General features: G+C 51.6%; 1 protein-coding gene across 1 annotated transcript; it reads left to right on the top strand.

Moving 5' to 3' along the window:
* Positions 1-2621: 2621 nt before the first annotated feature.
* On the top strand, positions 2622-3698 carry LOC128846722 (histamine H2 receptor-like). Its single transcript, XM_054045973.1, has one exon. The coding sequence runs from the start codon at positions 2622-2624 to the stop codon at positions 3696-3698; it is 1077 nt and encodes a 358-aa protein (XP_053901948.1).
* Positions 3699-13280: the final 9582 nt, after the last annotated feature.

Raw genomic sequence — 13280 nt, 5'->3', positions numbered from 1 at the left:
TGGTCACACCCTCATACCAAGCGCTGAAGGGGTTGGCATAAAGTTGGCCCACACTGCGCAGGGGTTCCCATACATTGTGGGAATTCCCATGTAGCTGCTGATGCCAACTTTATGGCTGCTTGGCACTGCTTGTACAGGGCCAGGCATTGATCTATAGACTCAGAGGCCTGAAAGAACTAACCTGGCCCCTCCACCCAAGGGGGGGGGGGTTTGAAAATCATCAAATCTAAACCTAAAGGCCAACCTAATCAAGGAGGAGAGATTTAAAGCTCAGGAAAGGCCAAGTGCCCAGCCTGTGAGTCCTGCCTGTGGGACCGCTGGGCAGCAGCAGCAGAGCTACCCTGGGCCAACACCTTCTTCCGGGAAAGCATTTCAAATGCGGAGCCAGGACTTGTCCTCCAGTGGCTCACCTGGTGGGGCCAGGGGAAATGCTGGGGGACCTCAGGGGCCAGTTTTCTGTCCAGCTCTGCCAAGCCCCAGATTGCTGGACTCGGAACCTCTCCCCCCACCTCCCCTTCGCTCTACGCCTCTGGCTGCTTGCTCCGATCTGCATGTGAGCTTGGCTCGGGCCCCAGCGGCTCTGCTGACGGCGAGCGCGTGGGAAGCCCGGCTCCAGCAATCGCCGCCCTGAAGCCCTGCAGGCAGGACCGCGAAGCGCAGCCGGCTCCGCTCCGCAGCAGCCCAGTGTGAGCACGCAGCAGGGGCCAGAGGGAAGGGAGCGCTGGACAGAGCCGCAGCGCCGAGCAGGGAGCGGAGACGGGGCCGTTTGACTGGAGAGCCTTGCTGCGTGCAAACTCCGGAGTTGCTTCTGCCGCTCGGACGCGCCTGGGAGCTGTTTGCAGCCGGGCAAAGGAGAAAGCTCTCGGCCAGGCACCGCTCGCCTGTGCCTCGCTCCTCCTGCGCTCTTGGGGCGCCGGGAAGAGTTGGCGCTGGAAGAGGGTGAGAGCCCCTGCCGTCAGCTCGAGCACCGCCGCGGGGCGTTCCGCAGCTCCGGGCTGCTGTCGGAGAGGCGTGGAGTAGGGTGACCAGACAGCAAGTGTGAAAAATCGGGGTGGGGGGTAATAGGAGTCTATATAAGAAAAAGACCCAAAAATCGGGATTGTCCCTATAAAATCGGGACATCTGGTCACCCTAGGCGTGGAGTAACCCTGCAAAGCTGGTGAGGGGGCTGGAGAGGCGGGTGGGGCCAGACCCCGAGCGGGGTGTGCGAGGGGGCTGCAGGGTGTATCCGCGCGGGCATGTGGGGGAGAGCAAGGGAATGGGACTGCTCAGTGCTGGCATGTGCGTGTTGCGGGACGTTCCCAGTCCCAGTGTAACAACTGGGAGCTTTGTGTGTGTGTGACCCTGAATGTATAACCCCAGCGTGTGTTACCCTCATGTAGTGGTTCTGTTTGTGTGTATGCCCAGCTCTGAATCTTGGGGGGAGTGAGTGTGAGACAGAGAAAGAGAGTAAGTGAGTGTGTTTGACAGTGTGTGTGTGATAGGGGAGTGTGTGTGTGTGAGAGAGATTGTGTGTCGGGGGAGTGTGTGACTTTGTGTGTGTGTGTGTGTGCGCGTGTGTGTGTGAGAGAGAGAGTGGGGGAGTGAATTTGTGAGAAAGTGTGTGCGTGTGTGTGTGTCAGGAGAGTGTGTGTGTTCGTGTGAGAGAGAGATTGCGTGTTGGGGGAGTGTGTGCCTGAGTGAGTGTATCAGTGTGGTGTCTTTTTAAGAAGAGCATTCAGGGTCTGGACCCAGAGGCACCAGCACAGACATGCTCCCCCTGACCCGCACCCCAGCTCAGCAGAGACTAGGTACAAAGGTTGGGGAAGAGGGACTCTCCAACATAAGCAATCGCCCCCTTCCCTCCCCCTCCCCCCGTCCCCCACAGCATTCAGGAGGCAGGCTCCAGCTCCTGAGCTTGGTCAGGGGCAGCTCCATGGGCGGGGTGGGGGGGCAGAAGCAGCGGGGGCTAGAGATGGCAGTGCAGCAGGGAAGTAGGGGCACTCCTGCTTCAGAGGCATTATCTGGCTGGTCCAGAGGCCCCCCGCTGCACCCTCTCCAGGTGCTGCTTCAGCTGCCTCGTTACCTCTAAGCCCCACTGGCTGTCGGAAGGTCAGATGAGGAGGTACCAGCATGGCGCCCCCTTGAGTACCGTGCCCTGGGCAGCACCCTAAGGCCGGCCCTGGTAATATCTGTGTGTGTGTGTGTGTGTGCGCGCATCTCAGAGTGTAAAATCTGTGTGTACATGTAACTCACCAAGTGTAAAATCTGTGTGTGTGCGACTCACCAAGGGTAAAATCTGTGTGTGTGCATGCATGCGACTCACACAGTGTCATATTCTCAACATATGTGTTTGTGATCCAACAGGAAGTAGTCTAGGCCCTTCTCTGGGGCACACTCCGGATCACTGCAGGAAGCCTGGCCATGCCAGCCCTGTCTATGCGTGCGCATATTGCACTGATGTGACCCGTTTGTCTGGATGTCTGTGCATGGCTCACGCCTCTCAGGAGAAGTTTCTGGAGACTCAGTGTGTGAGGAGCCAGAGAACCAGCACCTGAAGCCTTCTCCATGGAGCCTTAGGAGAGAACCAGGGGAGCCCAGCTCACCAGCCCGTCTGCCTTGTGAAAAGAAGAACCTGGCCAATGTTGGGTAACAGCAGCAGCCCCAATTGCACTCTGTCCAGCCCACCTCTTCTGGGGGAGATCTGCAAGCTCTTCGTCATGGTCCTGCTGATCGTTGCCATCATCCTGGGCAATGTGGTGAGCCTCCTGGTCTTCCTGCAAGCCAGGCAATTCAGGACCTCTCAGGGCTACCTGAAAGTCTCCTTGGCCCTGGCTGACCTGGCTGTGGGGCTCATTGTGGTGCCCTACTCCGTATACAGGGAGGCGAGCAGTCTAGCCTCTGGCATGGGGCAGGAAAGCAGCAATTGCTCTATCCCGTCCTTGCCCTGCTTCATCACTGGACCCATCTTTGCTGGCTGCACCTTTGTCTCCATCACAACCATCTTCCTGCTGTCGGTGGAGAGGAGCGTGGCGGTGCTGAAGCCCCTGCACAAGAGGGTGGTGATCACCAAGCGGCGGACGGTCTGGCTCATCCTGCTCTCGTGGTTCATGAGCTTCTTGTTGGCAGTGGTGCCTATGATCTCTAGCCCAGACATCACCTTGCAGTATAACCCCTGCAGCAAGATGTGCACCTACACCTTCCCAGCAGGCAATCTCCCCGGCTCCCCCTGGAACATCATGCTGCTCTTCCCAGTCTTCGACTTATCCTTGCTGGGGGGCACCTTTGTCATCAACTTCATCACCTTTGCCGCCATCCACCAGTACTGCAAGGCCCGCGGGCAGCTGGGCAGTGAGGCACAGCACGGCAGCCGCCCCTCCTTCTCCGACATCACTGCAGCCAAGACCATTGGCATCGTGACCTTTGCCTTCTCGGCCTCCTTCGGCCCTATCGCCGTCTTCGTGGTGGGCTCTGTGCTGGGCTACCAGTGGTGTGAGTTCTCCTTCTACGCCTTCTGGATTCTGACCTCCAATAGCTGCTGGAACGTGGCCATCTACAGTGCCTGGGACCCCAAGTTCCGGCAAGGAGTCAGGGAGCTGTTCAGCAGGCCGGTGCTGAACTCTGCTTCCCAGCGCCCCAGCCGCTCCACAGAAGGGGACAGCTCTGCTCCAGCCTGTGTGGCTGTTTTCAAGGAGATATTTCGTCCAGAGAATGCCTGATGTGAGCTGTATGCACAATACTTTGCCAGGAAGACTCCTGTGTTCCTATCATACAGGCATCTGCAGCCACAGGAATTCAGTGCAATCTGGGTTTGTGCCAGCAGCTCACCTCTGCCCTACCAACTAGGGCTGATGGGGAAGCCTTTATCAGGGTACTTATTTTTGCAGAGTGATGTCATGAGCTGGGATCTTGGGGAAAGCCATATTTTTCAGCACCGTTATGTGTGTATGGATAACTCAGTAACCGTTTAACTCTTGCAGTCTTGGGTTTTCTACCCCAGGGATTGAAATTGCAGGAGTACGTGGCTAAAACATAAACACGGAAGGGGAAAAATATGATTTCAGACTATTTGTGACAGCACTAATCTTCCAGAAATGAATGGAAATATGTTTCTGCTCTGTGCTGAGATACAGGGTGGCCATATAATGTAAGGAATTTACCATGCCATGTAATTAACTTCCTTTACATTGTTATTGCTAATTTTAAAATGTTTTTTAGATATGCCATAAATGTGCAAGATCCTTTACCACTAGGGGAAAAACAGACTTCCCTACCCCCAAAAGCTTAAAATTCCCGAGCCAACTTCTCTCCTCCCCCCAACCACCCACGTTTACACTCTTATAACACCAATAAAGCATTGGCGGGATTTACCTTGAAGGTCATGTGTACACTAATGGGCTTACAGTGGCACAGCTGTTAGATGAGATAAAGCTCTGGACACCAGATCAGGTAAGAAAAGGAGAGTACAAGTCTGGGGCTTGTGGTGTGAAGTGGCACTTGCTGATGTTGACAGAGTGGAAGAGATTACTGGAAGAAGGAGGTTTTAAGTCTTTTGTGAAATATGAAGTGCTGCTCTATATAGCTGTTGTTTGTAGAACGCCTATTTGACATGCCACTGGGACAGATGTTGCAACCACATGCAGTTTCTTTCGGGGACCATATTGTATTAAGTTTATGGATGTTTTAGATCTCATTGTGGGCCAGAGAGTGTATGCAACTCTGTGGGGGGTGGGGGTTACCACAGCTCCTCTGAGAACTCAAATCTGTGTGTGGGTGTGGGTGTGGGGGTGATTAAGATGAATCACTCATGCTGTAAACACCTCCAGAGAGGTACCACCCCATAGGGAGGTTTGCATAGACTAGTTCAGGCTGAGTGTTCCAGGAAGCAAAGAAAGAGCTTTTGGTATATAAAGGCTGAGTTTGGGGTGACTGAGGGGCCTCCTTTATGATTCAAACAAACAAACAGGACCTTCTGTCCAAGGGGGGGGGGCACAACACTTGCAGAAGGGTTGGAAAGACTTTGGCTTGCTACAGCCCCATAAGACTGATGGGTGATCTCGGAACAGTCACTGTTTTTATCTATTTTCTCAGTAATGATTTTGCCTTAAGAACAGATGCTTTGCTTTGTGAAGATTGGTTGGTAACTAGTGTAAACTTGTCCAGACTCCCCAAACACAAGAGTCACATGCTGCCTGTGGTTTCAACCAATTTGCCTGGTACTGAAGTTTGGCTTATAGGCCTATAGTTACAAGGATCGCCTCTGGAGACTTTTTTAGAAATAGACAATCCTATTAGCTATCCTTTAGTCTTGTGGTACAGCGGCTGGTTTAAGCGATAGGTTACATATCACAGTTAGTAGTTCTGCAATTTCATATTTGAGTTCTGTCAGAACTCTGGGGTGAATCCCATCTGGTCCTGGTGACTTACTACTGCTTAATTGATCAGTTTGGTTCAAAACCTCCTCTACTGACATCTCTGCCAGGGACAGTTCCTCAGATGTGTCACCTAAAAAGAATGGCTTGGGGGTGGGGAATCTCCTGCACATCCTCTGCAGTGAAGACCATTGCAAGAATTCATTTAACTATACTTTGAGGACCAAAAAAGAAATGGTGATCCAGGAGCACATCCAGGATACTGACAGAGAGTCCAGCAGGGCTAGGAAATCTTGGAGACACCTCTGTAGAGGGAAGCAGGGAAGAGGCTGACAGAAGCAGCAGCTATGTTCCGTCCAGACCAAATGCACCACAGCAGTAGAGATCATGGCCAGATCTGCAGGTAGAGAGAGAGTGGCTGCAGCTGGAGAGGGACAGACTGCATCTGGAAGGCCAGCTGCTTCCGGACCAGGAGAAGCAGCATCCGCATAAAGAGGGAGAGAAGGATAAAGAGCATCAACATCAGCTTGAGATGGAAAGACTGCACCAGCAAACCCTAAGCTGATAGATGGAGCGAGATCCCACGTACCTGTGCCAATGGATGCCATAGACCGGGGGCGTTGAAATGGGGGGGGCAGAGGGCCATGGCCCCATCACTTTTAAAAGTGGGAGGGCATAGTCTTAAGGGTGAGTGACCGGGGGAGGGGGACAGAGAGGAGTGAGTGGGGGGCAGGGCCTCGGGGGAAGGGGTGGAGCAGGCGTGGGGCCTGGGGAGGAAGAGGCGAAGCAGGGGTGTGGCCATGGTTTGGGCACCGGTGACCACCCCAGTACTAGGGAGCTTCTGGGGCTCCCGGCATAGACTTCATATTATTACCTCACTTTAGGGTAGGAGATGACATAGATATATTGCTAAATGCTTTTGAAATGGGATGTGAATTGAACAAGATGGGGCAGGATGACACAAGATGGTCTCTGGTGCTGCTACTGCCAGGGAAGGCCCTAGAAGATGCTTTCACTGATATGGACAGAGGGATCTATAAAGATTATCAGCTCTATAAATCAACTTTGTTGCAGACGTTGAAATTGACTCTTGCGTCGTATAGGAGGAAGTTTCAGGAAATTCAGAAAAGAGGGGATGTGAACAATTCTAAGGTTTCAACTGAAATTAAGGGTTACATAAGAATATGGGTAACTAGTTGGGGGGTTACCACAGTTGGTGAAATCCCCCTGCCCTGAAATCATGTTAAATAGACAAAGAGCCCAAAGATGCAACTCTATCAGGGAAATGGGCTGACCAATATGCACAGAGTCTACCTGGGTTTGATAAAAAATTCAAGGGAGAGTGGCACAAAGCTGATCCCGAATCAGGACTCCCCAGAAAGGAGAATAGGCTAAACCAAGTCATAGCGGCGCGGGAAACCCAAACCGGGACCCAAAAAAGGAACTTGGGGGGAGGGAGGGGAGAGAATCTGAAATGCTGTTAGTCCAACAAGCGTGGTCACAAGGTGATACAGTGTCTGGTACCGGGGAGGCCAGGGGCTGGTGGTAACCTGATGTGGGTCCTGCTGGCAGTAGGACCAACACTGTAGGATCAGATTCAACCCCAACAGTCCAATCAGTAAACCTGGACATTTCAGACCCAAAAGGGGAATCAACAAAACACCATTTCCTGGCGGATGGGAAAAAGACCCAGAGATGGCGGGACACTGGGGTACAACTAACTCTGGTGCACCCAGAGGTGGTGCACCTCATGAGAAACATCCCCGATAGACTCCTGACCCTTCAGGGAATAATGGGATTCCCTTTCCAAATCCCAGTGGCTCAGATCCATCTGAAATGGGGTGACAATCAGGGGCCTAAGCATGTTGGGGTGCACTCCCTACTACTGGTGCAGGTCCTACTAGGGAACGACCTCGAATCCTGGCCTGGCCTCAGCCACTTGTGTGGCTACTTAGAGCCACAAGCAGAACGCAGCAGCTCTCAGCTCTGGCCCTGGGCTGCAAGCTGACTGGCAGAGAGGCAGCTCTGAGCTGCTGCCTGGCAGTGTGAGCTCATGCCCTGGGGCAGCACTAAGCCCAACTGATGAATTGACTGGGGGCAAGCAGGTCCCAGGCAGCAGGCTGAAGCTAGCTCCCCAGCTCCTGCTATGGAATTCAAGAAGGAACAATTGACTGGCCTCTCCCTAGTTAAACCTAGGGCTGCAGCTGACTCCCCTGGTAGCCCCCTGACTGGACAGCAGCTGGAAAGGTTTCCCTGGGATCTGGAGCTACTCTAGAGAGAGTGGATGCTGCCTGGGCATGTTGAGTTAGGGGGAATATGGAGACAATGGTGCTGCAAAAGTACTAACTGAGGCTACTCAGCCTAGCCCATAATATACCATTCTCAGGGCACCCAGAGATACAGCGTACTAAACAGCACTTAGTACAGAATTTCTACTGGCCTGGAGTTTTTAAGGCAGTGCAGAAATACTCAAAGTCCTGGGAAAACATGCAAGATTCCAGTGGAACAATACAGTCGTACAGCAAATGAGGAATTATTGCCACTTAGAAAACATTGTTACAGAAGATGTAAGATCAAACACTGAAGTCAGCACCGGACTAGCAAGAGCCATAGAGACATTCTGGAAGAATAAACAGCTGATGAGAAGGGACATAAATATGAAGACTAGATTCCGACTCTTAAAAACTTCCTTTTGGTCTGTGCTGAATTACAGCCGTGAAACATGGACATTCAAACAATCGATAATAAAGAAACTACAATCCTTCGAATTATGGTGTTCCAGGAGAATTATGAAAGTATCAAGGATAGACCACGTAACCAGTGGAAAAGTACTGGGAATTATTGGAACTCTGCAAATGGTAGTTAGATATTTTATGAAAAGAGAGGTTTGATTTGTAGGGCATATTTTAAGAGCCTCAGAGGGCAATGCATGTGTATGGGCACTGGAAGGGAAAGTTGATGGCAGAAGGACACAAGGCAGAAAAAGATGATCTTAGATAAACAATGTGGTATCCTGGGTTGATCAAAGGACGATTCAGCCACAAAGAGATTAGCAGAGGACTGTACAGAATGGGTTACAATGGTTGCAAACCTCCAGTAATGGAGATGCCACATAAGACGGAGTAAGCAGTGTAGCTCCATTGAGGTCAAACAGGCTATGCTCATCTCCACTAGCCAAAGAGCTTGTTCTACATATTTGTCTCTGGTTCATCAGTTCTGCTCATTTTTATAGTACAACGACATGCCCAAATTCCACTTCCACAATATGACGAGTGTAGAGTGGTCTGCGTTCCAGCGGCAAAGATCAGATGCCATGAACCATGCAGAGATACAGATAAAATTAAGCTATTTATCAGCATTCAGAAATACACTAGTCCCTACATAATTTGTGTTTTGGGGACTAAATCTCCCCCTTCCATGAATACACACTTGGAAAAGGAAAAATTTACATTTCTAACTTCAGGTGGGGGGAGTGCTTCATTGTACTGCCCAGCAGGGGTGCCTGGGGCCTGCCAGCTATATGGATGCCCAACCATTTCTGGGCCAAGCTGATCTGAGTGGCATCTATGCAGAGTACCTGCCCCTCCACAGGCTTTCCAGAACTCTTCCACAGATATGGCACCATGGCTTGCTTATTGCCATGCTGCCATTGTCTCCCCTAATGTGGCTGCACACTGTCCCTTCTGAGGGAATGTCTTCACTGCAGAGTTAACTTGGGCTCTCACTCATGTGTTGCTCCTGTCCACACACAAAACTCTTAGCTCAGTTAAGTGGTGCTTTCAACCCAGCATAGCTGGCCCAGCTGGGGGCAGGGGTGTCATTTCAGAAAAAAATTGGGGGCGGGGGAGAGTTGTGCCAGCATATAGAACATTGTAGGATATAATATACAGTAGGAGGAGCAAAAATGGAAGACATAGACATGAAAAGGCTAGGGGGGCAACTGCCCAGTTGCCCCATAACAAATGACACTCCTGGCTGGGGGTGCAGGTTAGGGCCTGAGTTCTGCTTTCGCTCAGGCTGATAACCAGCGCACTTTGCAATATGGATGCAGGCTAAGTCACTTGAGTGTTGCTAGTCCTCCAATGCCTTCCCACAATTCCTGCCCCATGCCCAGAAGGACAGACAAGTTCTCTCACAATTCACTGGGAAAGAATCATAGAATGGCCCAGGTTAGCAGCAAAGACCAAGGGAGATGTCCCCTGAAGTCCTGCTGACCCACACAGGTGAATGCAGCACAAGTGAGGACACAGTAACTGGAGTGGGGCTTTCTACTGAGGCTGCTCATGCCCAAGCTAGACTAACCTGGGTGCTAATCACCTGAGTTAACGCTGCACTGAAGATATACCCGAAAGCTGGTTAAAGCCATAGAAGGCAGTTAATGTTGCAATGGGCAGCATTAACCCTTAGCAATTTGCTGTACAAGGTAAAAGTGGTTGCTCTGTGAGTATGCCTGGTAGAGGAGCTGTTTCCTAGCACCATGCACTGGCCTTGTGTACACTTGACTTTTTTTTTCGTACACAATACCATTGGTGTAACAATGGCGGGAACATCTGCACTGATGGGCTGCCATTGGCCATCGTGTTGTCTAAATCAGCCCTGAGCAGTAACTAAAAACATTATCTGTCAGGCTACACTTGTGAACAGAGCTAGTGGATGGGAGCTGCACCAATCGTAGCAATGATAGAAAATTTTAAGAAAGAAGTCCAGTGTAGACACAGCCTCTGTCTGGTGTACACTGCATGTATTTTAATACATGCTGGGAAGGGACTATTGGCCTCTGCACGTTAGGTATGATAGCACTTTGCCTAGTCATAGGTCCCCTGCTTTCACACTTGCCAGTCCCATGTCATTGGATGTACAGTAGCATGCATTTAGGGGGAGATTTTCAAAGGCAAAAGTAGCAATTAAGGGTGCACCTCCTATTGAAAGACAATGAGAGCTGGGTGCCTATGCTGCTTGAGTGTCCCTGAAAATCATCCCCTTCCTGCCCTGCACACCAGAGACACAAGGCGCGCCTTTAGCTCTTTATATGTATCAAACAACTTACATGTTTTCAGGCTGGAGCCAGGAACTTGCTCTTGACTGTGAGGCATCAATGGAAACTTTGCAATCAATATATCGTGGTCATCCATTTATTTTGGCAGCCATTAATTTTCATATTAGAAAAGGTTATTTCAGAAGTTCATCTTCTAAGGCTTGGTCTACACTACCCCCCCCCAATTCGAACTAAGGTACGCAACTTCAGCTACGTGAATAACGTAGCTGAAGTCGAAGTACCTTAGTTCGAACTTACCTTGGTCCACACGCGGCAGGCAGGCTCCCCCGTCGACTCCGCGGTACTCCTCTCGCCAAGCTGGAGTACCGCAGTCGACGGCGAGCACTTCCGGGTTCGACTTATTGCGTCCAGACTAGACGCGATAAGTTGAACCCAGAACTTCGATTTCCAGCTGTCGAACTACCTGGTAAGTGTAGCCAAGGCCTAAGGGATTATCATCTTTCTGAAGTTAGCTGAGCTTCTGTTCACACACACTGACAGAGAGACAAGGAAATGTACATTTTTCCTTTGAGCCCATCACTGAGCTAAACCGTTGTATTCATTTCCATTGCAAATGAAATGAGTGTCTCTACCTACTCTAGTGATAAACGGCCAAACATTTCTACTACTTAATTAAATGAACACATGTTTGAATCATGAGGCTGGTAAGTGATTCCATCAGAATAGCACCATTACAAATTGTAACATATTGTTATGGGTAACTAGACATCTTTTGAATGTTTTTGGCAGCAGCATGGAATACTGTCAAACCTTGTCATTTCTTTCAGCTGGTAAACGGTCGATGTTCTTGTAAAATTTGAAATGCAAATTTAGATGCAGTAACCCCTGGAAATAAACCCAGTGAGAATGCAGATTCATACGCTGGATACTTGTGCATATTTTTATTTATTATGGGCAAATATTGTTCGTGTTACAATAATGAACGGATTGAGGAGATGGATTTAGTGCCACAAAATCATATGTACAAATCTGAGAGCCATATAGTACTGACATAGGGTCTGATTTAGTGCTGCCCTGCACCTGGTGTCATTATTTACACTAGTGCAAAGTTACCATTTTGATTTGCACTTGGTTTGAACTGACAAAAATGACAACATTAGGGTTACCATATTTTGAGTGTCCAAAAAGAGGACACTCCACGGGGCCCCGGCCCCGCCTCCAGCCCCGCCCATGCCCCAACTCCACCCCTTCCCCAAAGTCCCCGCCCCAACTCCACCCTCTCCCCTGCTTCCCGCGAACATTTGATTTGCGGGAAGCCTGAAGCAGGCAGCAGGTAAGCTGGGGTGGGGTGGGGGGAGGAGGAGCGGCTCAGTCTGCCCCCCCCCAACCGAGCGGCTCCCTCCAGCGGCTGGCCCCGGCCCAACACGACTCGGGCCCTGGGGTGCCGGTCCCGGGCCAGCCCCCGGCTGAGCACCACCAGGCCAGCACCGCCAGCCCCCAGCCTGGCCCCAGCCCCCAGCCCAGCACCGCTGGCCCCCAGCCCAGCACCGCCGGCCCCCGGCCCGGCCCCGGCCCAGCACCGTCCCGGCCCCGGCCCTGGCCCAGCACCGCCGACCCCCGGCCCCTGGCCCAGCACCGCCGGCCCCCGGCCCAGCACCGCCGACCCAACACCGCTGGCCCCCGGCCCCTGGCCCAGCACCTCCGGCCCAGCACTGCCGGCCCCAGCCTGGCCCCGGCCCAGCACTGCCGGCCCCGCACTGCCGGCCCCGCACCGCCGGGCCCAGCCCGGTCCCACACCCCAGGCCCCAGGCCAGCCCCCGGCCGAGCACCCCCGGCCCAGCACCGCCGGCCCCCGGCCCGGCCCCGGCCCAGCACCGCCCCGGCCCCGGCCCCCGGCCCAGCACCCAGCGGTGCCGGCCCCTCCCTATTTTCCTGGACACGTTCAGCTTTTTGGGATTTTCCCCCGGACGGGGATTTGACGCCCAAAAAGCCGGACATGTCCGGGAAAATCCGGACATATGGTAACCCTAGACAACATGAGGTGGAGAACAACAATGAAGTGGGCCTACATTATTTAAACTTAACTGTCCCCCTCTTTACAAGCAAAACCTTAATACCCAACAGTCAGACAATTGACCATTGCTGCTACTTGAGTATGTTCATTTAAATGTGATTTGCTTACAATATGTGCATTTTCCTTCCTAGTACTTCTTTTATTCCTGCCTGCCCCTCATCTTGAAAGAGAACCATTTTTAAGTGGAACAAAGTGTCTCTGAATATCTTTTGTGAATGACCAATATCCCACATTGAACAGGTGAATTCCGGGGGAATTGGGGGTTTTGACTCTGGAGAGCGATTCTACAAAGAGCGCCGGAGTTCCTAGGCACTTATGTCCAAGAGCAATTCAAAAAGTACATTACAAGCAAGTTATCAAAGGGCACTAGACTTACTAGCTCGTCCTTGATTATAATAGCCAACAAAAAATAATGAAATTGTTTATATACCAATTTCTTACCTTATTTCCTAGGATTCTTTGTAGCAATTATCAATTCCTGTGACCTTAAAGTAATTCCTTTGGACCAGATCCTGCCACCCTTACTTTTTCACACTCCTATCTGATATAGCTCTGCCCGCAAAACTTTCCAGTGTAGGCCAGGGCTGAATGTCAACGTCATTGAATTTCAATAAGACTCAGGAGCCTAAGGCCCAAATCCACAAAAGGATCTGGGATTTGGGTGCCACTGAGATTCTCAAAGCCTTGCTCAGCTGGAGGTGCCTACGTTTCCACTGTTAATGACCCCGTGGCACCTAAGTTTGTGCCACTGGGCATGCACATTGCCCTCTCAGTCCTAAGCCCCTGCAGGAGTCTCCTAGGCATTCCCCCACCTATCTCACCTCTGGGGCCCATCCAGCAGGCATTCTCAGAGCACACG

This window comes from Malaclemys terrapin, chromosome 12, assembly GCF_027887155.1.
Source record: "Malaclemys terrapin pileata isolate rMalTer1 chromosome 12, rMalTer1.hap1, whole genome shotgun sequence".
Lineage (NCBI taxonomy): Eukaryota > Metazoa > Chordata > Testudines > Emydidae > Malaclemys > Malaclemys terrapin.
This window is presented reverse-complemented; position numbering and strand designations above follow the sequence as displayed.

Coding starts and splice junctions, on each gene's coding strand:
- LOC128846722 (XM_054045973.1), top strand. CDS start 2,622: ATGTTGGGTAACAGCAGCAGCCCCAATTGCACTCTGTCCAGCCCACCT.